Genomic DNA, 25,789 nt, shown 5'->3' on the forward strand with positions numbered 1-25,789 from the left:
TCACCTTGTCTATGCGTGACACAATGAAAGGTTTCTTGACAAAGGCGATCCTGGCATCTGTATTGAGAGCGAGAAATTCCTGCATCTCCTCACTGTTGGCTATTTCAGGGATGCTGCACAGTTGCTGAAAAGGTTGAAACAGAAAGAAGCCACCAGAAATGTAGCAGCAGGCCAACAAACAACACGAGTGCACTACAGAAAGGTTTTCCACCAACTTTTAGAAAGGTCTCCAGGAGGCCCTTCCTGGCTTCTATCTTATCACTGTCCATGTTTCCAAACGGCATGTCTGGAAATATTTTCTTTGGACCTTTCACGCCTGGAAAAAGATCAGATGAGTCAGACTGGAACAAACAAACTCTCTAAGGTTCTCAAAGGTCTACTGCAACACTCCTTTCAAATGTCGAGCAAAATATAAAGCTTCTGTACCTTTGATGAGTTTCCTCAGTTCTGTTTTTTCTTCCAGTCGTGTCTGCAGATTGAGGAACTCGCTGTAGCGTCTGTTGACCGTGTGATAGGCTACAGACTGAGCAGAAGATGGATTCTCACAGCCCGTCTGTACAGTTTCTGCATCCTCAAAGCCGGCCTGGATGCTTGCCGGGTTCTCACAAGCCATTGCTGTCTCATACTGTAAAGATAAAAAACAAACTGTGAGGCTTCACTGATATCCCAGTGAACGTAAGAATGCACCAGTACAGGCCAAACGTTTGTGACTGTATTCGCATTCCCATCAGTCAGTGCAGGAAAACATGAAGTTTTTTTTATTTTTTATTTATTTTATTTTATCTTCAGTTGTTACAGATGGGACAGACATGGCTGGGGGATAAGAAAGGAAAGGAAAAGAAAAACAGAGGGGAAGAGGGACAGTGAGAAACCCTAACCCTAAGCAAAAAAAAGAGCAACATAAACACAGCACCACCACATTAATAGCTAACAGTAAATATTAAATATTGAATGCTGTTGTGTGGCACGCAGGACCTACAGCGCACAATGTGCTGTGAGGTAGCAGCCACGAAAGGTAGTTTGTGTCTGTGAACACCCGTGTGGATCAGCACGCTTGTATTCAAAAGGTTTCTCCATGTAACGATCTGCTAGGGAGTGTGGGGAGACATAGCCCCACCCCAGGGCATGAAGCAGGCATGGAGGAGATCCAGAGGCCCCAGAGTACGAGGACCCAAGGAGGACCATCAGAGGGGCATCTGTGCCACCCTCCTGGGAAGAGCTGAGGAGAGCCCCAAATGAGGGGTCACCCAGCAGCCACGGAGCAGAGGTCAGAGGGGGCTGCAGTGACGTGCCGTGGGCTCTGCGGGCAGCCAGCCGTGCCAGAGTGAACCGAGCCCCAGGCCCAGAGGCCTGAGGGCCCCCCACACCCCAGAAAAGGCCTGACCGAGCCACGGGCGCCCGACCGTGCCAAGCAGCCACTGTGAGTGAGCCGGTACATACCTGAGCGCCCAGCGCCGCGCACCAAGAACCACCAACGCACTGACACCCGAGGGCATCAGCCACCGGCAGGGAGTGTGGTGGGGGGAGAAAGGCCTCCATACTTTGGATGTTCCCAGAGGGGCGGAGTCTAAGACCCAACCTGACATATAGACACAGCCACACCACACAGACACAAACCTGCATTCCCACCCCCATATACACATATACAAATACTCAGCACTCACCCAACGTAAAGACAGACAAATAGACACTGTACACACAATCACACTCCCCAAACATACTTTACACCCCAGGTCCAGGTACCCTCACCCCCAGAGGGGGAAACTGCACCTAGATGTTACCCTTTGTGTTAAGTGTTACTGTGTTAAGGTCTAAAACTGATATAAATTATGTGAAATTAATTTTGCTGTTTTATTTCATGTCCACCTGAGAGAACAAAGTGTCCAAATAGACCCTCACTCAGTCACCGCTGAAGCTCGGCCCCAGCCCTCCTTCGGGTCGCTCATCAGCGCGGGGATGACAAACTGCATTACTTTGAATACTGTGTAACTGACTTTTTTCCTCTTAATAAAGAACCTCCTGTGTTTTGTGTTTAGTGGTTTTATCTTTGTCTAATATTTACCTTGCTATCCAAACGTCCTAGCACTGATTTATTTAACGTTTTAGTAAAGCTCTAAAAACTTTCTCCCAGTGCAGAACGAGTCCTGTTTCTGTGTATTTCAGGGTTTTAAACTCTTAGTTATTAAACAAAACTGAAAGTTAAATATGTTGAAATATTAAAATTACTGCCTTTTATCATCATTATATTTGTCAGTGCTAAAAACTGCACAAATGCAGAAAAGCTCATCATCATGGCCAAATGCCTGATAGAGAGGACACTCCTGAAAGCAGTGCTGCAGCACTCTCTGGGTGTTTTTCTGTGGGTCATCGATCAGCCCAGTAAACACCAACCAACAACTGCATCGTAGCAAAGTCACATTGTCCTTACTTTGATGGTGTAAAGTGTGTAGGGGTGCGAGCCGGTGCCTCGGTGCTCCTTAGCCGTGATGGTTCCAGTGATGCGGAGGTTTTGGATGATGACGGGTCCCTCGGGGCTGCTGAGGGGCTCAAAACTGAACGTGGGGACAGAGGAACAGCAGTGCAATGTACTGACAACACTCAGCTCATTAGGATTCATTACCCCAGTCTGCTCTGCGCCTATAAGAAGGCCTCTGGTGGCGATTATAGACGGGGAACTGCCTTCTCTGTCCAAGGAACGAATCCTGCTGATACTGGAGTCCCTCTCTGCTGTGCTGAGCGATGGCAGGACGCAGCCATTAGTCTGCTCCTCCGATTCTGAACTCAGCAGGAATTTGGTTTGGCCGTCCACTGGACTGTGGCAAACATCCTCCAAATCCAACCCGTAGTTGGTCTCGACAGATGTGGCGCAATCCTTCCTACTGTCATCCAGACCATCATCTTGTCCGATCATGACCAAAGAATCGCTGGAACTGCGTTTAAAATCAGCCAAAGGAGAATCCGGGTCAGAGTCGTTTTCCTGGTAAAATGGGTTTGACTTGCTTCCTCTTGTGTAGCGCCTTAAAAAGGGTCGAACAGTTTCATCTTCTTCGGCGTTGTGTTGTGGAAAGTCCGCCTCCGCGGAGTCGGGCACATCATCGGCAGCGGGCGTGGCGGTCTCTGTGTGATTGATCTTTTCAGCCTCCGCTCTCTGCGCAGGAACGTCGCTGTTCTCTTGAGGAACATGTGCTGCCTGCCATGCTGGAGCAACCTCTGGGTCATCAGGTGGAGAGGGTAGGAGCGGGGATGAATTTGGTGATTCTGTTGTTTCTGGCGGTTGGCTGACAAATATTTTAAGTATGAGGAGGTTTAACCAGTCAGGGTCCGACAGTTTGGCAACGAGAGGCAGCAGGACATTACAGGTTATCAGCTCTCCAACCACAAACCGTCCAGTGCGCGTTTCCAAGTGCGGTGAAGGCACTAAAACGTGCAGCAGCAAGTCTGCGACTGCCCTCACATAGTTGACTTCCACTGTTTCGCTGGTCACGGCGAGGTGAGGGCTGCTGATGCTGGAATAAGCCTTCCACAGCTGCTCGTTCTCGCTGCTCTCATTTGCTCTCAGAGACACCTGCTGCTCGGTCACCAGCTCCTTGGCTTTCATGTAGTCCTGTAGATGGCAGCCGAACAGATCGAGGACCCTCTGGGTCAGTTCCTGCAGAATTCACACATTTACACGACCCATTAGAGAAATTCTGATTCTCTCCATTTTTAATTCTGCATGTTAATTTAGTTTCTTTACAAGCAACGAAATCTCGTAATAATTCCTGTGAATGTTGCCGTTAACGGTCAAATATACAGTAACATACACTAATAATGGTGTGACCCTTTGTGCAGCAAATGCTACTGATCATCTTGTACGATGGCACAAGTAAATAGTCTGTTCTGTTTTATGCTGGACGTAGGAAAAATGACTAAAGTGACACCGACAAAGGTCGAATAGGCAGAAGGGGTTAGAGCATCTCTGTGGTGAATACCATAGACCGGTGCTGAGCTGTTAGTGGGTGTGCTGAAATACTTCATATGACGATTTGAACTACTTGAAGTCTAAATCGCAACTCACAGGACCTGCTGTCACCTACCACACAGTGCTTCTTATAGAGCTCATGGTTCTCAGAGTCTGAGCTGGTACATAAAGGGAACTACTGTGGTTTCTCTTATTTCCTGTCATATACAGAGGATATTCATTTAATATGTTGATAGAACAGTAGCAGGATGACATCCTCGTAAGTGGATATCAGGCCCATGTAGAGCAAAATTGAGTATTTTAGTCTAAATAACCCAAAATGTGACGTCCACGTATGTGGACGCAGGTCCTAGGATGTTAAAGAACTCAACAGTCACATGACCTGTGGTAATGGGTCACACCTTTCCTAATATTTACCCAGCTACAGTCCAGAATGACTTGTTTACTAACACGTATCAACCCTGTATACATTATTTTAATAGATGGTTTTAACCATCCCAGACTTTTGGAAATCTCTTTACAGATTTTAATGCAGATTTACAAGTGCTCCTCATCCATAGCAACAACAACTGTAGGCAGGTTAACACAAACACTTGTTCTTCAAGTACTTGTAGCGTGCCTGGCCTTCACATTAACTACAGAAAATTCTTGCAAGCACATTGTTAGACCTTGTGAAAGCTCCCTGCTCCTTTAAAGCTCAGTACCTTCCTGTCAGCTGTTCTTGCTCGCAGTTTCAGCCCCATGGCCATGGAGATCATGGCTTCTTCAATCTCTGTTTCAAAAGCACTCTCACAGGACACAGTGGAGTACCAGGAGGTGACAAAGTCTCTGATGATTTTCTTCACTGTGTTGTGGATCTCCTGGTCCAGATCATTTTCATCCTTCTCAGACTTTGGAATCTGAAAATTAGTAATTAGGAGTCTAAGGTTAACTTAGCCCAAACCGTTTATAATCACATCCATATATTGTAAAACATCAAGCTGTAAACCATCATTAATTATAGACCTACTTGCTCCCAGGTGATAAACCTCTCCAGGTGAATCACACTGTTGGACTCAAGAACAGTCTGCGAGCCGAGCCAGCCCCAGAGCACCAAGAGCAGGCTGGTGAAGACACACAGCAGCCAGATGTTGACCAGCAGGTGGAACAGCACCAGCCAGGCCAACACCACACCGATGCCCAGCAAGCTCCTCTGTCCCCACACCTCAGCCATGATGCTGCAGGGTTTGCTTTCTCACTGGCCTCAACTGGAGAAGTGAAGATCAGGCGTGCCGGGTACCATCACTCCTTAAAGAACCAAAACGATAACACCTGAGTGGCACATCGGAAACAGGACGGGAAGCTGAGTGCAAGCAGAGTGGGGTAAGTTGAAGTAAAGGGGATGAATGTGTAACACAAACACATCATCCACGCTGCTTATCACGTACTGACAGCAAACAGAAGAAGTGTTGTAAAATGCTTCACTGACCTCAGGGACGATGTGTCTCGTATCTGCTGAGCCAGCGCGTGTACGCTACAAGCTAACGCTGGTTGTGCCGTGCTTCATGCTTCACTAGCTAACCCGGTGTAGCTATGCTGCGGTGGTACTAGCGTTAGCGCAAAGGCATTAACTGTCGTGCGGAGACCGAACTCCGCTCAGATGTTTCATGACGGTGTAAGTCCGACAGGCTGAGACAGCAGCTAAGCAAGATGTCAAGATTAATGTCTGCCCTTTAGCTGCTTCCTACGCCAGTAACAGCAGCAGAGAGGTAGCTGGAAACACGAGCGGCATCGCTGCTTCTTTGTAAAGATGCTGAAATGAAGAGAAGCGCTGTATTTGTCAGAGCTGCAGCACGCACATACCAACCTTACAGTGCTGAACCAAAGACACGTCACTCCAGGAGCGCGCGACGCCTGCTCATAAACGCATACAACAAGCTACAGCGCGAGCTCAGACAGACATGCACCCTGCACGAGCCGTCCAGCACTCAACGAGAGGTCTCGTGAGCTTCTCGGCGTCAACTCCTCGGTCTGGTTTGTTTACTTCCTGTATTGCGAGCTATGACGTATCGATTGGGGCAGGCTCTAAGGCTTCGGAGGCAACCGACTTCCGGTATTTGCCAAAAAGTGATTGCCCGTATTCAAACTGCTGTAAATGGCTTGTTGGCCTATAATATGTGAAATGTATTTCAAATGTATCCCTCACGAATGATATCAAGTCATCGTGAGACACAGACAGCATTCCTGTCGCAACGCAATCAGTTTATGGCAAAGCGACTTTTATATATCTTTGATTTATCCAGTTAAAAATCCCTCTTTGTAAGTCCTGTTCACTAAAGTCTATTCACCAATATAAGTAAAGACATTACACATAAAAAAACACATGGAGACATTGGAAATCAGTCTGTAATTTGCATTTTTACAAATTAAATATTAGTTTGCTATTTTGTGTACACACTTTACACTCATTCACTCATCAACTTGCATAATGGATTTATCATCAGGTCACAATATAATCTGAAGTCTCCATCTTTCTAACTCTGTGCGATGCTGTCAGTCTGTCAGCCAGTTTGCTTGCACTGAAAACGTTTACTTTACGTGACGGGGCGTGGTCTGCGGTGCAGTGCAGGGATGCCGGACGCACAATCGTGCCCCGTCGACTTAAAATCTGTACTGGGTCCTATCATGTTGTTGTTGTTGTTGTTGTTGTTGTTGCGTGTGCGTGTTTCTGAACAGCAACCGTGAATAAAATATTATGGAAGCACTAACCCGTGGATATATTACAACTATTTTTTTAAAAAATATCTGTACTCTGTAAAGTTTCTGATATTCAGTCATTTATTTATTCACTCATTCACTGTGGTGGGTCACATTGACTGGAGGGCTGTCACAGTTGAATCTTGAAGCTGATGTGAATATCTGAGTCAGGATGAGGCTGAAAGGACTCGAAAACTGAGTTAAATCCATGTTAAAGTGAGCCTGCAAACAGTCTGTGGTCTGAACATTACATGTTGAAATCTGTTCACAGATTCAGTCATTAAATTTGATAGATACGGTCTACTGAAAAATCACCAAAGGAGTCTCAGTGGATCCACGACGGATGTCTAATGTCTCGGTATAGCCTACTGTGTCCTGGTCACAGTCCAGATAAGAATCGTGGATTCAGATTTCATCAAGCTCAGATCCAGTTTGGCTCCAGTCGTTTCCCAGTTCATCCCATTCAGATCTCTTCACGATGGTTTAACTTTTCCCGACACGATGTGTGTTCTTTATTCAAACTGGTTCATCCTCCCAAAACTATACTGAGATTTTTTTTAAACGACTTACTCTCAGTCTTTAAAATACACTGCCGGGACCACAGAATCCAAACACAGGAAGTTAATTCGTGAGCAGAAGAAGTGCTGATGAATACCTCACCACTCACTTGGAAACAATCTCAAAATGTTAAAAAGAAAGAGAGCAGGTTCATCTGAAGTATTTCTGTAAATCAACAGCAGCTGAATTTTAGTTCAGTTCAAAGGAGCATGAAAAGAACGAACTCTCTGAGCTTGTGTGGTACTTTCCCCCCAAACATATTGAGTAGATTTATTGAGCTGAGCTTCTCCTCAGGGTGCAGGCTGAGCTGTACCTTTCACATCATACATGAACATGGCTGACTTAACTCCCAAAGCCTCATTAGTTCATCAGCCTTGGAGTTTTTCCATACACTGACCCATGACTTAGAACAATGCTGTGCTCAGCTATACATCAATGTAGATACTGTTAAATTCACAACCCGTGAGTGTGAGCTGAGCTATAAAAATCAGTGTTTACTGATTTTCTTGCTGTAAAATCCAGCTTTTACGCTGGATACAGACATTTTTCTTTAAATACCACAGGTAATTAAATACTTCCTTGGTTATTTCCTTTGTTTATAAAATTATCTGGGGAGTGTCAGATTCCCTTCTTTCATTTCAGAAATGAAAACGTTTTTTTCAGTGCACTCTCTGAACACTTAGATGGCACACTTGTTCTTGGAGGCGACCTCAACCTTGGACTAAATGAAGACATGGATAGGCTCAATACAGCGGGAACTCAGCGTAACTGGCAGTCCACAAATATAATCAAACAGTATATGAGCGACTTTGGTCTTTGCGATGCATGGCGCTCCCTTCACCCCACCAGTAAGGAATATACTTTTTTCTCACATATTCATCACTCCTACTCAAGTCTGGATTATTTTTTGGTCAGCAGCTCACTGCTGAACGACATTTCAGACACTGAGATTCATCCTATAGCTGTCAGCGATCATGCTCCTGTATCTTTAACACTAATGCACAAGAATAATACTACGCCAAGAAAAAACTGGAGATTTAATATATCACTACTTAAAGATGAAGACTTTATTAAATATTTTAAAAAAGAGTGGACTTCATATTTGAACTATAATGACACTCCCGAAACATCAGCTTCTGTTCTATGGGAAGCAGGGAAAGCTGTGATGAGAGGTAAAATAATTTCTTTCTCATCACATAAAAAGAAAAAAGAAAACAAAAATATAGAAATGAAAACTGAGGACATGAAAGTCGGAAAATGAAACTTAACACTTGCCACTTTGGTTTCAGTTTCCACATCATATAACTGCCTTCCATGTGCTATTATGTCCCGGACACAGAAGGAGCTGAGAGGTGAGTGTTTGCACATCCTGTGGTCTTTACTGTATAGACAGTTATAGTAAATTTAATAAAAGTACATATGTTGTTATGAGTGCAATGTCTGTGAAGGTTCTCAGTCATCCAGGTCATCGTAGTCTTCACTTTTGCTTTTCAAGCAACTTAAAGAAGTCCAGACGCCTTTCTTTCCAAGCTCCTTAGATTATGAATGTAATGTAATGCAGCTTTAGGTCTGACTGGGGCATTTTTTTGGCCACCACTAAATGAGCCTTTTCAGGTCAGATATGAAAACGAGTGAAGACGGAGTAAAACGAGGTATGCTGATGACTAGTATAACCTCACTAATCTGATTTGTTCAGTGTGGTTGACTCTGGAGCCAGTGTGGGAAAATATTTCTGAAAGACCGGAGGGAGCCACACAGTCGCTCATTAAAATGACCTTGTGTGCAATTTCACACATGCCATGCGTCCGGGTTTTTCAGAAAGCCTTATTTCATACGGTGAGTCACAGGGTTGATAGGTTAGCTCTGTGAGGGTCTGTGGGTCATTCCTCCTCAGCCATGAACAGGCTCATGACAACTTACGAGACACTACCTTTGACAGAGGTGAGTGAAACACGGCCTGCACTGCTTTCACTCTGGATTTATTAACTGAAATCACTACTGGTGCTTTTGGGAGATTTAATGTGTTGTATATTGTTTCCAGCATATTTTAAAAAAGACAATTTTAGGCTTTTCTTTGTTCGTAACTGTTCTGCCTGAGCCTCGCCAACTTAATTTAGAGCTTGTGTCCGTTAGGTTTCCATTTCCTCTCACGGTGTGAAAAAAAAGCCCAGACTGTGGAGTTCCATCGTCGAGATGACGTCTCACATGGCACTGTGCAAACTCTGTGAGTACAAAACAAGCTGCTGCAAAGTCACTCTCATAAAAAACACTAACTGGGAAAATCCGGTATCTTCTCGTCATTTCTCCTCTATTTATAAAGTTAGCAGTAAAGGAAGGAAACTGGGACTTTGTGGTTACTTGGCAACCCCTTGGGGGATTTTTTTATGAGCCACAGTTTGACTTCATCGGCTGAGTTAACATCTTTTCTGTCACCATCAGTTCCTCTGGTTCTGGTGGCGGCTGTGGTGCTCACTGTGAATGGGATAATAGGAGATCCCCTGTTTGAATGCCTCCAAGACACAGACTACAGCGAGCTTCTTGACATCGTGAAGAAAGGTCTTCCTGCTACAAAGACGCCTCGACACGTAGCAATCGTCGGCGGGGGCATCGCTGGACTGACGGCTGCCAAGTTTCTAGAAGATGCTGGACATAAGGTAATTTACAGTCAGGGAAAAAATATTTAAACTACACTCTCTCTGGGAGTAATTTTCTGAGTCATTACTGTTGGTGCTAAAAGTGCATATGCTTTTCAAACTGAGTGTCATGGCTGTGTGTCCCCTTGGACATCAAAGGTGACCATAATCGAGGCCAGTAATCGTATCGGAGGACGTGTGGAGACCTTCAGGAACAGAAGAGAGGGCTGGTATGCAGAACTGGGGGCCATGAGGATCCCAAGCTTTCATAAGTGAGTAAAGAGACGCACATGGCAAATAGACACCCCCTCATTTAATCAAGGAAAATATCCTGTTGGAAGTAAGAACTGAATGATGCCAGAAGAAATGTACTAGCCTGTAGAGTTTTCAGTACTTGTAAGATTTGAGCCTCTAAGTAACTAGGAAGAGTCTAACAAAACACTAAAGATCTTCTAGCTAAATGGTTAAAATACCGTATATATTCACACAGGATAACTAATGTGCTTATGTCACAGGATTTTGCTTTCTTTTGCGTCCAAATTACAAATACCTATGAACCGCTTCATCCAAGATGACATCAACACCTACTACTTGGTAAATGGAGAGCTACATAAAACCTATACAGTTGAAAACAACCCCAGCGTGCTCAACTACAGCTTGTCTGACAGGGAGAGGGGGAAAACGGCCGCTCAGCTCTTCAGCCAGGCGCTGTGGAAGGTTTGTTCATGTGCTGCTTTGTTGCACATGTCAGTGTGAATCTTGTCTTGTAAATATTGTGATTTTCACACAGGTGAGAGATGATGTGAAGGCAATCGGCTGTAGTGCCACATTGGATAAATATGACTCCTACACAGTGAAGGTAAAGGTTTAATTACCTTGACACTCGATGTCATACCGATCGCAGCTGTAATCTGTTGGGGGGAAATGTCCTCACAGGAGTATCTGGTGAAGGAGGGCAATCTGAGCCGTGGAGCCCTGAGGATGATTGGGGACATCCTGAATGAAAACAGCCTCTTCTACACATCACTGATCGAGATGATGTACATGCAGACAGACATCAGTGACAACGTTGAGTAAGAAATATTCATATGTCACAGTGGGATGTTAAGAAGCCAGGGAAGAGGAACAGCAGCAAAGATATGCTTCTGATTCTGAGTGGTTGGTCTTCCATACCTTCTAGTGCCACCATTGTTAGACTGTACTCCAAAAGGGCAAAATAGTTGATTTAAACACTTTGTAGAGCTGAGGGAACAGATTCATGTGGCACTTCTCCTTTGTTTCGTCATTACTGTATATGTTATATGGGGCGATCGTGGCTCAAGAGTTGGGAGTTCGCCTTGTAATCGGAAGGTTGCCGGTTCGAGCCCCGGCTTGGACAGTCTCGCTCGTTGTGTCCTTGGGCAAGACACTTCACCCGTTGCCTACTGGTGGTGGTCAGAGGGTCCGGTGGCGCCAGTGTCCGGCAGCCTCGCCTCTGTCAGTGCGCCCCAGGGTGGCTGTGGCTACAACGTAGCTGCCATCACCAGTGTGTGAATGTGTGGATGTCTGGTTGTGTAAAACGCTTTGGGGTCCTTAGGGACTAGGAAAGCGCTATATAAATACAGGTGATTATATGTGTAATTTTTCTTATTACTTATAACACTGTGACCACTGACAGGTGAAGTGAAGAACACTGATTCTCTCCTCATCATGGCACCTATTAGTTGGTGAGATAAATTAAGGAGCAAGTAAACATTTTGTCCTCAAAGTTGACGTTAGAAGCAGGAAAACCTAACGATAAAACAGCTGGGTCAGAGCATCTCCAAGCAACAGTAACCAGCGACAGGGCCGTGGACAGTCAAGACTCACTGATGCATGTGGGCAATAAAGACTGGCCCATGTGGTCCGATCCAACAGACGAAGAGCAAACTGCTGAAAGAGGTTCAAGCTGAGTGCGATAGAAAAGTGTCAGAATTGACAGAGTTTGGTTGCTGTGTAGCTGCAGACCAGTCAGGGTGCCCGAGCTGACCACTGCCCACCACCAAAACCACCAATGATCAGCATCAGAACTGGACCACGGAGCAATGGAAGAAGGGGGCCTCGTCTGGTGAGTCACGTTTTACATCAGGTGTGCATGTGTCGCTTACCCAGGCAACACCTGGCACCAGGATGCATTGTGGGTAGAAGGTGAGGCGGCAGAGGCAGTGTGATGCTTTGGGCGATGTTCTGCTGGGAAACCCTGGGTCCTACCATCCATGTGGATGATACTTTGACACGTAGCACCTACCTGAGCATCGTTGCAGACCATGGACACTATTATATAGGGGTGGGTTTTTATAATCGATTTATCGATTAAAATCGATTCTGGCTTGGATAACGTAAAATCGATTCATTAAAATCCTGAATCGATTTTTTAATATAAATTTATTTTGTCCGAAATGCCAGAATCTCTGGTGACATCTCACAAAATTTCAAGAACCACCAAACAGTAAATGAGAGCAGGTACAGGGATTCTGCACATAGACTTAAACACACAGCGGGACCCGTGGATCAGAATCAGTTAGATGTCGCCTTTCTCACAGTCGGGGCTGAAAGCCGACAGCTCGCTGATTCTGATCTGTCGGCGGGTCCGCGCTTTGTGTTCACGCCCTTTATGCGCTGATTCTAAAGCTGTTAGTTTGATCTCTCTCCAAACAATATTGACCGAACCAGCAGCAAAAGAAGATCCAAACGCTTCACATAAACATCGTCATGAATTCACTCTTTTACTGTTTTGCTTCCATTGCGATGCGCAGCTCTCTCTCTCTCCCTCCCCCCCCCCTCTCTCTCTCGAACAGTTTCGCTTTCTTCATTATTCGCTTGCTTGTTACACAAGTCTACTGTTGTTTACAGGCTGTCGGCCGCTGTTTTTTCCCCTTTTACATTCTTCCGAAAAGAAAACCTCATTTCTGCTGTTCAATACTGAACAAATTGAAACTTTTTAAAATTATTCAAAATGCAAAATGCTTAGCCGTGTGTCTAATAAAACCGCTGTAACGTCAGAGGTAATGTTGATTAATTAATGGTTTTCTTTCGTTTTTGATGTACTGCAGAATATTTTTATAAAATCCCAGGCCAGGAAAATCACCTACATGTTTTTCTGTGTTTTATCTTCAGCTACTTTGACACAAAGGCCTCTGCTGTGATGCTCACACCTTGGATAAAGTCTTGAGAGTGTCAGCTTCCTTTTTATAGATACAAAAATATGTAAATGTCCTGATCTGAATTATATCTCTGACTGTCAAAATTTCCCAGATTTAAATCGAATCGAATCGAATTAAATCGAATCGTGGATCGAATCGATTCGGGACCTTGTGAATCGGAATTGAATCGATTCTAGAAATCAGTGACGATACCCAGCCCTACTATTATACACTCCACGGAGGCCACACCTCGCCACTTACAGGATCAAATGATCTGTCGCTAACTTGGTGCCAGATGCCACAGCACACCTTAGGGGTCTGGGGGAGTCCAGGCCTCGATGGGTCAGAGCTTCCGTGGCAGTGAAAGGGGCACATAATGGTCACAATGTTATGGCTGATTGGCATAATTCAAATTTATAGAAAATAAATGATTAGTTCAGCTTTAGCGGAGTATTGTGTATTAAGGGATGTTTTCTTGAATTTCTTTCAGGTACTTTGAGGTGACTGATGGCTTTGAACACCTGCCCAGAGCTTTCTATCAGGTCTTAAATGCCACCATCCTCCTCAACTCCAAGGTCAAGCTCATAAACCAGACAGGTGGTAGAAATGTGACCATCACCTATCAGGACCAGCACAACTCCCTGACTAACCTAACGGTGGACTACACCCTGGTCACTGCCACAGCCAAGGCCACCCTGTTCATTGACTTTCAGCCCCCTCTCTCTGGGGACAAGATGGAGGCCCTGCGCTCAGTTCACTACACCAGCTCCACAAAGGTGGTGCTTAGTTTCAAGGAGCGCTTCTGGGATAAAGAGGGCATCAGAGGAGGGAAGAGCATCACAGACCGTCCCGCTCGCTTCATCTACTACCCCAGCCACAGCTTCCCCGGGACATCCGCAGGTGCACTGCTGGCATCCTACACCTGCTCTGACGACTCCGCCCTCTTCCAGGGCATGAATGATGGGGAGCTGATGGCTGTGGTCCTGGAGGACTTGGTGAAGATCCATGGAGAGTACATCAGGCCTTTGTGGACAGGGGGGCTGGTGAAGAAGTGGGGCTTGGATCCTTACAGTCTGGGAGCCTTTGTCCTGTTCACACCTTACCAGCAGGGGCACTATGCCAGAGAACTGTTCCAGAGTGAGGGACGGGTACACTTTGCAGGGGAGCACACAGCCACACCTCACGGATGGATCGAAACGTCCATCAAGTCTGCACTCAGGGCAGCTAAAAATGTTAACAGTCTTACACTGTAGTGTTTCATGCAGCAAACATTTATTCCATGTTCACTCCTTTATCGTCTGATTTCATGAACACTGTTCCAGCTCAGTGCTGTGTGCTCCTGGAACCCCCAAGCCTCTGGAGAGCTAACTTTGGTGGCCGTACCCTGAGACGGATAACAGGCAGTAGTAGTAGTAGTCACTCCAGTGTGATGTTTATTTTCTGTTACGAATGTACTGTTGATGTGCATCTATTAATTGATAGACAAAAGGTTTGTCTGTTACAGGCACTTTGATCAGATTTGCAGCGCTTCGCTCTTAAAGTTCCTCCTGTGTCTAAATACCAAGTTTCAGTCGGATTAAGTGCAGAAATCTTTCTATGTTACATTACGTTGAAACTTGTTTGCAGAAAAAGTGGATGAACAATGGACAGAGCCCTGTGATTCATTCATTTATGTTTTATTTAATTTTATCTACACGGTACTTCATGACTTCATTTTGCACGTATGTTGAACCACAAAGTAAATCTCTGGATTTTCCCTGTCAGCGTATGACTCGAAGTAAAAAGATGTAAGCATGAAAAACGGCTGGTTCATATTTAATGTGGTGGAACACTAACAGACTAGCTCCTGGCAGCGGCACAGTTTGCCTGTTTGCTGTGATGAGCTCTTTGCAGTTACTTTTTAACATGTGCATGGAGCTGCAGGTCACTCAACATATAATTAATGCAAACACTGAATTTTTGGTGCTAGATTCTAAGTGAACAACTCCATTACATTTATGCAGCTGTTTGGATAAAAAAAGACAGTGTTTGAATTCTTCCTAACTCCAGACTGCTCCTCTAAGCCCACCTCCCTTCTAATGGCATTAGATTTTCACCTGAGTGGAGCTTTTCGAGTGCTGAAATGATTATTGATAGCCTCTCTTTTTGACATAAAACTCTAGGAGTAGAGAAATGTCCTGAAATCGAGTATTTAAAGCAGACTGAGTGGACTCAGACTCCTCTGCGATATGCACTGACAGAATAACAATTATAATTCTCTATCATTTTCCTCGTCTACTATTGATCAGAACATAACGCAGAAGCACCTTCTGCTTTCAAGAGAAAGCAGAAGGTGCCAAGCGAGGAGCTGCCCAGCCTTTGCTTTCAGCTCTATAGATGTCGTTTAGGAAAGTAAATAATAATCTTGAAGTTTCAGATGGATGAAAGGGAAAAAACATCAGGCAACATTGTTTCTTCAGGTGAAACATTTAAGATTTATTATTACCAGACTTCTCCAGGCTTGCAGATTTCCTCTCCCTTCCTTCCTCCAGTTTGATCATATGACTACACCCCTCCCCCCATAAGAGTTCCTCATCATCTCTCAAACGCCAGCTGTTATACCCACGTACACAAAGTCTTCTTCGTGTCATCTCCCATCAAGTTAGGAATAAAAAAAACATAATACAATCTGACTGCGGTGCGTTATCACTGAGTGCCTTTCTGCACCATCTGTGTGAAGCGGTTGGTGATGCTGAGGGTGGTGTCAATGAATCGCTCCACGCAGCTCACCAGGCACGTCTCTGTCCTGTAGTCCAGCTTTGAGCCCGGAGTGTCCACACATTTATCCCAGCAGACGTCGGTGAAACTGTGCACCTGCAAACCACAGGACACAGACGGGAACTGATTCAGCTCAGTGTTATTTATAGAATGTCGAAGCATCGCGGCTGATGCCAGTTAATGTTTATTAAAAAAGAAAAGGCTGAAATCTGATTACTGAACACATGTAACCAAGATTCATGCCGGACTCTAGAAGACAGCATGTTTCTGTGTGTACAGGAAACTATTTAAATCAATCACAGAACTGATGTGCATGGAGTTAAAAACACACGTCTTCTGCCTGTTATGGTTGTGAGAGCTGCTTCTATGAATGTTTATTTAGAATGAGAGGGGGAAAGGTTACCAGCTGCCACACTGGATGCTTGTCTACGGAGCAACTAACGTGCACTGCTCTCCACACAACGATGGTTACCAGTTCCTTCACTGACTCGGTCTGTCTATCACTTATAGAGCACGGCTCGCTGTGAAGCGCCCCTTAATAAATTTGTCCACAGCCACATCCATCATATTTTCTTATACATCTGCTGTTTAGTGATTCAGCTAACCTGCTCCATATTCATCCACCAATTATCCCAGCGATACCAAAGGTCAAATAAACGATTAATGATCATCTTTAAAGCTGCAATGTAACCACACACAGTACTGACTGGATTACGCCGAGCTTTGAATCCACGGTTAACAAAGCTCAGCATGTGGATCTAGAGGATATATTAACTCTATGTTCTTCAACGCGGAAACACCTGGACAAGAAGCAGATGTTCTTCCAGCTGTGTGATGTCCAGTTCTAATACAAACTGGTCTCTTGTACAGAGACATTAACGGTCAACTAAGCACGTGTAAGACGTCAGATCACGTCGTGCAATGAACTACATCTGTCGGAGGACAGTCAGCCCCCGTCCTCTTACAGACCTGAGCCTGGAACTGCGCTTTCTGCTGCTCGACAGCGATCATGCGCTGCAGCTGCGTCGCCTCTGCCTTCTCCGACGCGCTCAAGTTATCAAAGCCGTCCATGTCTTCTGCCCGTCGGCTGCACAGGAGCTCCGAGCACTGCTCAAGCACAGAGGTGACCTTCTCTTCCACCGGCGCGGTTTGGGAAACAGCGCTAATCACACGGTGCCCTGCAGACGGCGGCGCTTCCTGTTTGCGTTGTTTGACGCGCTAAATGCGACGCAACAAAGGACGCGTGCAAAGATGTTTCATGTTGAGCAGCAACCCCCCAAACACCGACCGGTACGGTTATTAGCGTACAGACGCATGTTTCACATCCAGCTGTAGAGACGTGTTTTATAGAAGGAATGAGGATTACAGAGAACTCACAGTTTATTTTCACATAAAGAAGTCAGAAAATAAAATAACAACAAACAAAACACTGGTGCTGTTAATTTACCTCTTAATTATGAAAGTGTGTATGAATGAATTGTAGTGGTGGAGTCAGCGCAGTAAAAACACATTTATGTCTTCTTTACCTGATCACAAACATGCCTGTGTCTCTGCAGACATTTCTCAGAGGACTCTGGTGGCATTTAGTTTTCTAATTGTATGATGTTCCACGAGTATGGAAGACTAAAACAGTCAGTCAGCAAATCATTGTTTTAACAAAATAAAAGGTTGACATTGAAGAGGTACTGCAGATGGTTCTACAATAATTAAGAAATTAATTAAGAAAAACAATTAGTGATTTATTGCTTCCCATACATTTTTATAGCATTTGCTGCAATTCGATCAGTCGATATTTATTGTCAAACTTTATGTCCATAGTTTAAAAACCAAAAACACAAAATATAAAGCTTAATAAAAAAAGAAAATATCTGTAAACATATAAAACCATAATATAAATAAAACGTATTAATTATTTTAGATTCATTTATTTCTTGTGTTGTTTTGTACAGCCACAGTTGACCACCTTCTAAAAACAGACACTTAATAGGAATGAAACAAATGTTGTAGTCCACATAGCACACCATATAATACTATTATTAGTTATTGGTATTTATTTAAAATACATAATAATTAGGTGATCATCTCGAACACCCACAATCTTTGTGACGCCACGTCGACAGGATTACATCCGGGTTACTGCCGTGACCTTGGTTGGTTGTTCATCATGGCGGCCATCGTCAGGTTGAGTTCTGTGTGCCGCAGAGGAATTAAACGTGAGTAGCGCTGCTTCTCTCCGGGGTTTATGACTGTTCTAAGCATGTGTGCTTACTTTAGGGCCGCAGTTCGACAGCAGGCCGATTTGACGGAAGTGAAGTCGAGTGTTGGCCGTAGACGAACAAATGGCGCCAGCTGCAGACTTTTCAAGATCACGGTTTCACTGAAGCATCCTGCTGTCAGTATTAGCCGCTTTATTGCTACCTGTCAGTGGCCAGCGCCAGCTAGGTATGAGTAGTGCCAAAGGCCGCTTTGCTAGCATGGTGACGTCGCTGTCGGACCGCGGCGTTATCGCTCAGCACTGTCCACCAAAGATTATTCAGAAGTTGGAGAATTATTACTTCGAAGGAAAAAGGAGGCAAAAGACCTGAATTGCAAGATTTGTAGTCAATGACAGGCCTCTTAAAAAAGTAAAATAGAAATCGGCTCCCTTCCTTTGACGTTTTAAAGAGCACAGTAAAGTTTGCGTTAGGGTAAGGCTGCTCTCGTTTGGCTGTTTGTGTGGATGATTTCCAGCTGTAATCGCACTATTACATAGCCTTCATGTGTTCATAACAAACACAAGAAAATATAAACGTTTTAAAGAATTATATACAGTGTGTGATAGTTATAATTACGCTCATTCTATCTGATTAAATTCCGCTAGTGTTCGTTGTGAAGCAGATCTTAAAATGCTTGATCTTGACTGTGAGCTAATACAGAAGCACCAGTGAACTTCCAGACCGACGCCAATATTTTCTTCTGTCTGTTCGTGCTGTTGTTGTCATCCCCCTTTGTGCCAGGAAAAAAGCATTTATTATTTAATTAAATTAAAAACACAACGCTTTCTTTCAGTTCCTCATTTATTCATTTATATTTTTCAGTTCAGATCTACGTGACATAGCAGATCATTAACACAGTGCTGCTGTGCACAAAGGGAAATGCTCCAATGCTCCATGGAGCTTGAAGGGGACAGTCTCTTAGAGTAAAGACACCACTAATTATTTTACCTTAACTGTGTGTGATGTGTCGCAGTTTAAAACTCGTGGTGTTCTGGGAGAATGTACAGTATTGAAATGGAGGACATGTAGGAAGCACTGCACTGGAGCCTATCCCAGCTGTCATAGCTGTTTTTTATTTATGAGAAAACCTGCGAGCATGCACACTGCTCTTGTAGTTGGTTTCTGCTCCAACCACACCACGTTTAACTGATCTGTGTAGGGTCCATGCCATAGGGCAAACTAAGATGCAGTGTTATCTGCAGTGAGCCCTGGTACCATTGAAGGCCATGTTCCATCTATCAGGGGTAAATGGCCTGCATTTGTATAGCGCTTTTCTAGTCCATAGGACCCCAAAGCGCTTTACACTACATTCAGTCATCCACCCAGTCACACACACATTCACACACTGGCGATGGCAGCTACATTGTAGCCACAGCTGCCCTGGGGCGCACTGACAGAGGCGAGGCTGCCGGACACAGGCGCCACCGGGCCCTCTGACCACCACCAGTAGGCAAACACGGGGTTAGTATCTAGGGGGTGTCCTAATTAGACGACGACACCACAAAAAGAGTTTCCTCACACCGTACCACTTAGGCTACGTTCACTCTGCAGGTCTTAAAGCTCAATTCCGATTTTTTTGATCAAATGCGATTTTTTTTTTTTTTTTTTTGTCTGCTCGTTCACACTACAGATAAAACGTGACAGCAAACGCGCTCTAGTGTGAACGCTCAAAGCGGCCGCATGCGCAAAAGAAGACGTCACACACAACGTGCTCTGTTTAGACCCAGAGCAACAGTGTTGTGTGACTGATGGCCTTAATATAAAGACTTGTTTCGGACTTTACGTTTCCCAATTTTGCTTTAAGTTATAAAGTTGTGTTATCTACATTTGGCCTAATAATGATCCTTATTGCTGTTTTAGAGGATAGCTGCAGATTTCTGTCAGAATCTGCAGATTATACATGGTAAATGGTAAATGGCCTGTATTTATATAGCGCTTTACTAGTCCCTAACCAAAGTGCTTTACATATCCAGTCATCCACCCATTCACACACACATTCACACACTGGTGATGGCAGCTACATTGTAGCCACAGCTGCCCTGGGGCGCACTGACAGAGGCGAGGCTGCCGGACACTGGCGGGCGCCACCGGGCCCTCTGACCACCACCAGTAGGCAACGGGTGAAGTGTCTTGCCCAAGGACACAACGACCAAGTCTGTCCAAGCCGGGGCTCGAACCAGCAACCTTCCGATTACAAGGCGAACTCCCAACTCTTGAGCCACGATCGCCACCAGTACAAAAAAATACAGTACAAAAAAATGTTCACGTTTCTCCAACGTTGTCTTCCCAACAGTTTCACTGGATGGCCAGGAAGCGTTCGCGATGTCTTCTCCGTCGCTGATAATCGGCGTCTGTCTTGTGTCAGTGACGTAAAAGACGGATTTAATGCGACGTGACCATCAAACAGCAGTCGCTTTCTAAAACATCAGATATGTATCGGATTCAGCACCACATACCAAAGTGACCCAGGTCGGATTTGTGCCGTTCACACTGTCAGACCATGATCGGATAGATGGTCGCAGAGGGTCACAAAAGTCGGATTTGATGCGCTTTCGCCTGCAGTGTGAACGCAGCCTTGGAAACGTAGGCAGTCTGTGAAAGGTTTGCAGGACGGTTTGCCTGTTGGCTCTCTACCCACACCATCAAGAACAAACTGCTAACAGCCGATCTCCAGTCACATAGGGCAGCAGAATAAGCTGTTTGGAGTTAGCAGAGAAGATTAGGCAGGTTTTTCATGACCGCGACCCACAACTGCGTTTTGTTTACAAATGTGGGACTGTTCAGGAAATAAACAGGTTGGAAGTTTGAGTAAAGGCAAAGCTTCTTGGAAAAGATGGGAGTTTAAAAATAATTAGGTTAAAGGAGCGACGTCATACACTTGAAAACATGTCAACACACTGCCTGGTGAAACCCCGCCCCCTTGTGGTGAAATTCAGCATTGTGCAAATCCAGAAAGTACCTTTTTTAAATTTAGAAACTGAACACACACAAAACATACACAACATTATGAGGAAAGGAAAAGTAAAGCAGCCAGATGTGTTTGTGACTTTGTGTTTTCTCTCCTCAGCTCTGTTCTATCAAAGCGCGTTGCTGGTCAGGCCGCTGGCTGTACCCCACAAACACCTGGAGCAGCCGAACCTGCTGACGGCGAGGATTCATTCGTCACAGAATCTGAAGGGTCAGTGTTGACGTAGCGCCCTGTGTGCAGGTGTTGTACAGAACGAGAGGTGCACGTAGATTATTTAAATACCACAACCTCAGAAACCTCTGTGGCAGTCATCAGCTCTGACACACTTAAATCAACATAAGCTTTCTAAGCTGCACATGTTCTACTTTTGACTCAACGTAAGTGTAGCGTGTGTGACACACATTACATTTCAACACCAGTGGAGGTCCAGTGGGGCGGTCCTGGCATCTGAGGAGCTGGTTAGCTTTCCAAGAGCAGAAAATGGCTAGTTCAGACATGTTTTGCATTAACTATAATCTTAATGGAGGGCGAGAGAGAAGCAGAATGGAGCGCTACACCCCGAGGGCGAAAGGAGGAGCCATTGCAGGCCGATTGTGTCACACGCAGTCATCACTGAGCCTGGAACAACCCTGATGCGATCGTGGTCACAGTCGGGCTTGGTCAGGGTCACGAACCTGGCAACCGCTCAGCAGGTACAGGTGTCTGAAGTGGAGCAGGATCGCTTTGGTTCCTGTTTTGGATCTTCATGGTTTCGCCCTCACGTGTGCACACAGCGTTTTTTTCCACATGAACACAGGCGGTGACATTTTGGCCTGTTTGGAGGTCATGTGGTTTACCCACGATGTGGGTCCAGAATGAAGGAGCCTTCTTTCTGTGTTTGCTCAAATGTAAAAATACGTTCATATTGAGCCAGAATATGATTCACCTTTTCTTACTTTAGTGAGTGATAGTCCTCCTTCTTTTTGTCAGAGTTTTTCTTTGGCTCTTTTGTCTCTCCAGTCCTTATATCTGATCAGTTTCACATTTGTAACGCTGCGTAACACCAACCGTGAGTCTTTCAACAAAGGCACTTAATACGTGCAAAGCAAGATAAAGAAAATAAATCCTTGGCCAATATATCACAATTTCAGGTGTTTAAATTGTATCGCCCTTAAATTCTACATCGGTTGTAACTATGTGGATTTCCAGCTTATCTTATTATAACAGAAAGGTTTCCAGTCTTTGTTATAGTGAAGAAACAATCAGTTTTCCTGTCCTGCTGAGAGAGATAAGAGAAATATGCCCGCTTCAGCCACATTAGAGGCTTTTGAGCATTAATGATGACTTTATTATTTTTAACCATAAAATCATCATTTAAAACTGCATTTACTTGGATGCCGATACAAGGACAGTGTCACAGCTCCACGTCTGGTTTGTGCAGCTTAAACAAACTGAACGTGAGAGCAGAGCTGCAGACGTTGTCACCCTCAGATTGGTGCCAAGTTCACTGCTTGCCAATGATGCTGATGGATTACTGACCATACTTGTTATCTACAATTTGTGCAACATTAGATACAAAAAACTGAAAAAATAATCGCAGAAAGATGTTCAGTAAAGACACAAGCGGCTTGAAGTAGCCAAACCTAATATGCAGGAGACCCGGTCTTTCCAGTGGCATGTGTAGAATTTGAGATGCATGTGACTGAGTCAGATTGAAGTCTGCTCAGAGCTTCACATTGTTCGGCCTTCTGATGATCTGCAGTTTATCTTGCTTCACAGCGAGTTCCACCTCCAAAGCGGCCTCTCTGCACTGGACGGCAGAGCGAATGCTGAGCGTGCTGCTGCTGGCCATGGGCCCTGTCGCTTATTTCAACCCTGGTCCTGTCATCAATTACTCTCTGGCTGCTGCCCTGACCCTTCACGGACACTGGTAAGACTAGCAGTCAGCTGATCCCTGGTTTCACTTGTTTCTAAAATGTTATTGCAAATATTCGCAAGCCTCAGGTAAAATATTCCTGACGCCTGTGTTTTATTTGAACAGTAACGCTAAGCTGTCTTTTTTTAGAGCTTTCACTTCCTGAAAGCTATATAAGCTCTCGCCAGTCTGTCACAATACCAGGACACTGTCCAGGCTGCATTTATGACTGAGACAGAGAAACAATATTTCCTCATTCAGCTCTCAATACAGAGCTGGTTTATTAGGTACAGTGATTGTGTATGATTGACACGAACAATGTTTCTCTGTTTATTGACCATCATGCAGGTTTTTATCAACGTACATTTAAATGGTATACTTACCCTGGAGGTCACATAAGTATTACAACAGAAAATATAAGTTGTTTTATGCAAATTGGAGACACTTATGCTTAGCTAGCTTGGTTAATTAGAGACTGAATGGCTCAAACATAAGACGAGCTGTTACTGTGACTGTCACTGGATGAAGATTTTGCAGCTCAGAAATCATATTTTATAACGTGGATCTCAAATCTCTTTAAAAAAATTAAAGGTTTGGACAACTGCAGCAGCATTTTAGTCTAGGGCGGCTCGATTATGGCAAAAATGATGATCACGATTATTTTCACTGACATTGAGATCTCGATTATTTGACGATATTTATTTAACAATAACAATGTGTTGAATAATGACTTTAAAAAATAATATAAAATAGTGCAAATACTGATAACAGTGCAAATGTTTGCAATATAAGAAATCAATGAAAAATGTAAACATCTGTGTTTAGTGAACTTTGCAGTGTTGCTCTGTGGTGCAGCTACTGTAGCAAAGTTTACACACTGTGTCTACTTGATCCACGTCTGACTGAACCCACAATGTTTCCACACCACTGAAGTTTTTTTACCTCTCTGTTCAACCAACGGCAGTCACTCTCCTCTCCTAATAACTTCTGCTTAGCTTTCCGAGCTTCCCTCGGGTCCTCTTAATTGTTGTGACACGTGTTCAAAATGCAGAGAGGTGCGCTCGATTTGCCACACGGAGCAGCGCCAGAGTAAAGCACGAGGGAGGGGCTAATAATCGGCTCAGTCATTTTTAACGATCGTTGAAAGCCCAGATCGTAATCGAGATTAAAATTCGATTAATTGAGCAGCCCTACTTTAGTCCCAGCTGGAATCTCCAGTATTAGTGTGTCAGGCTGCAGAGCGAGAACTCTGTGCACGTGACGGCTGAGGCTCCTGGCTGTCATCACGTGTGCACACAGTTCATTCAGATGTTGCGTCGTGCGTGGAAACGTCAGCACGTTTATGGGGCAGTAGTTGATGCATTACTGTCATGGTCAAGTTTAGAAACACTGGTTGCACATTTTCCATGTGTGCTGTGCAGTCATTTAGAGCGCTTCAGTGTAACCCTGCTGAAGCAAAGGGAGGCCTTCTGTCTTCACTGGCTGCTCATCTTTTCCTCTGCCTGTGTTGTTGCAGGGGTCTCGGGCAGGTGTTGACAGACTACGTTCACGGGGACGCAAAGATCAAGATGGCCAACGCGGCTCTCTTCCTCCTGTCCACGATCACCTTCACTGGTCTTTGCTACTTCAACTACAACGACGTGGGCATATGCAAAGCTGTCGCCCTGCTCTGGAGCAAGTGAATATGACTGTGGGCCGGGACGCTCAGGAAGACCGAAACACTGGTCCTGGCTGCGTGTTTAACAAACGAAATCAGTGTGTTCTCTGTAAATATCATTTTGACAATATTTCATTGATTCAAAAGTGTTTGTGTTCATTGATTCTAGCTTTGTCTTTGTGCATTGATTGGGCTGTTCCTGAGTAACCGTGGAACAAATTTACGCTACAAACATGTTTTAACAACACAGCCATGACTTGATCAAGTCTTATGGAATACAGCTGTCTGAGCTCTCGTTCATTCTTTCTCATTTGCGTCCTTTGTGTGGCTGATCTCTTAAACATGTTTACTTCCAGTGTGTGCACATGCTGCCTTTTCTCTTACACTATCATCAGCAGCACACACTAACCCCTGTTTGAAAACCATTTCCATGCCCCACCTAGTGTTTTAGTGTCATTGCGACCAGGCTGTCCCTGCAACGCTGCGGCTGTACAGAGAGCCGTGGGCTCTGCTGTAGGAGCAGACAGCGTGTGCTTATATGAAGTTTTATTAATGCTCTGCTTGAAGGTTTAATAAAGGTCAGACTGGCTAAATCTTATTTTAACCTTCGAGGCAGGAACAGGACACGACTGCGTCTCTATGGGGTCATGTTATACTTTGTATGTGAATCAGTTTCTGCTGCAATCTGCAAATTTCAAAGAAACAAAAAGGCTTTAAAATAAATGTTTATTTGGATCCTAAATCAGTAAAATAAGACTTAATATGGCAGTCCATTACATTCTAATCTTGGAACATGCACTTATACACAGTACACATGTACAGTCTTTGCATGCAGCTTCCACACCAGCACTTCTTTGTGTTTGGCTGGAGTGAGTGTGATGTCACAACACCTGTGCAGTAAACATGTTTTATTCCAGCTTCCACATTTGGCGTCACTCTGTTCTTTCCATCAAGGCTCAGCTGGGGTGTACTACGGAGCAGTGGATGGGTTAGCAGGTTATGTTGAGCTTATAGAGTATACATGTCGACCCCGAGTGCGTACGTGCCACGGCTCCATTTGAACCTTTTACACTGGCCGAATATTAATAATGTCTCCTCAGAAAACTTCATCTCACATTAGTCTCGACTACTTTACAGCGCTGGTGTTGCCTTTTACGTTTATAGGATTTACAGATTTCCTCTGACGTGTTTGTCGTCTTACCCGTCATC

The 25,789-nt window shown here is 44.6% G+C and overlaps 4 protein-coding genes across 12 annotated transcripts in view; 2 read left to right on the forward strand and 2 right to left on the reverse strand.

The window, feature by feature from the left end:
* The window catches only part of snx19b (sorting nexin 19b), a 65,785-nt gene extending 59,801 nt beyond the window's left edge, over positions 1 to 5,984 (reverse strand). For 3 of the 7 annotated variants that reach the window (XM_086260521.1, XM_086260520.1, XM_086260514.1), the window contains exons 1-7: positions 5,430 to 5,984; positions 4,971 to 5,248; positions 4,666 to 4,860; positions 2,429 to 3,649; positions 427 to 625; positions 216 to 316; positions 5 to 124 (exon numbers count right to left, since the gene is read on the reverse strand). In XM_086260521.1, coding sequence (XP_086116647.1) covers positions 5 to 124; positions 216 to 316; positions 427 to 625; positions 2,429 to 3,649; positions 4,666 to 4,860; positions 4,971 to 5,174 — 2,040 coding nt within the window. In that variant the 5' untranslated portion in view covers positions 5,175 to 5,248; positions 5,430 to 5,984. Of the gene's footprint in view, positions 1 to 4; positions 125 to 215; positions 317 to 426; positions 626 to 2,428; positions 3,650 to 4,665; positions 4,861 to 4,970; positions 5,350 to 5,429 lie in introns of those variants that run through there. The other 4 variants (XM_086260515.1, XM_086260517.1, XM_086260518.1 and 1 more) reach the window with 4 other exon arrangements.
* On the forward strand, positions 5,026 to 14,840 carry il4i1 (interleukin 4 induced 1). Of its 3 annotated transcripts, none has more exons than XM_086260522.1 (9): positions 5,026 to 5,323; positions 8,545 to 9,196; positions 9,389 to 9,479; positions 9,695 to 9,909; positions 10,048 to 10,160; positions 10,404 to 10,605; positions 10,679 to 10,747; positions 10,825 to 10,961; positions 13,540 to 14,840. In XM_086260522.1, exons 2-9 carry the CDS (start codon positions 9,152 to 9,154, stop codon positions 14,300 to 14,302), a joined length of 1,635 nt encoding a protein of 544 aa, XP_086116648.1. In that variant the 5' UTR covers positions 5,026 to 5,323; positions 8,545 to 9,151; the 3' UTR covers positions 14,303 to 14,840. The 3 variants fall into 3 exon arrangements, with proteins under 3 accessions (XP_086116648.1, XP_086116650.1, XP_086116649.1); XM_086260524.1 differs by having other exon boundaries at positions 8,545 to 8,607; XM_086260523.1 differs by lacking the exon at positions 5,026 to 5,323 and having other exon boundaries at positions 8,207 to 9,196.
* timm8b (translocase of inner mitochondrial membrane 8 homolog B (yeast)) lies at positions 14,724 to 17,021 on the reverse strand. Its single transcript, XM_086260528.1, has 2 exons — positions 16,776 to 17,021; positions 14,724 to 15,902 (listed from the first exon to the last, which is right to left on the reverse strand). The coding sequence occupies exons 1-2, from the start codon at positions 16,875 to 16,877 to the stop codon at positions 15,735 to 15,737; spliced, it is 270 nt and encodes an 89-aa protein (XP_086116654.1). The 5' UTR covers positions 16,878 to 17,021; the 3' UTR covers positions 14,724 to 15,734.
* An 882-nt stretch (positions 17,022 to 17,903) lies between these two features.
* On the forward strand, positions 17,904 to 25,503 carry sdhdb (succinate dehydrogenase complex, subunit D, integral membrane protein b). Its single transcript, XM_086260527.1, has 4 exons — positions 17,904 to 18,019; positions 21,129 to 21,239; positions 22,788 to 22,938; positions 24,440 to 25,503. Exons 1-4 carry the CDS (start codon positions 17,971 to 17,973, stop codon positions 24,603 to 24,605), a joined length of 477 nt encoding a protein of 158 aa, XP_086116653.1. The 5' UTR covers positions 17,904 to 17,970; the 3' UTR covers positions 24,606 to 25,503.
* The last annotated feature ends 286 nt before the right edge of the window (positions 25,504 to 25,789 follow it).

This window comes from Aulonocara sp. 'chitande type north' Nkhata Bay, linkage group LG14 (assembly GCF_057382095.1).
Source record: "Aulonocara sp. 'chitande type north' Nkhata Bay isolate Kocher_YH1m ecotype deep benthic linkage group LG14, A_spYH_male_GT1.1, whole genome shotgun sequence".
Lineage (NCBI taxonomy): Eukaryota > Metazoa > Chordata > Actinopteri > Cichliformes > Cichlidae > Aulonocara > Aulonocara sp. 'chitande type north' Nkhata Bay.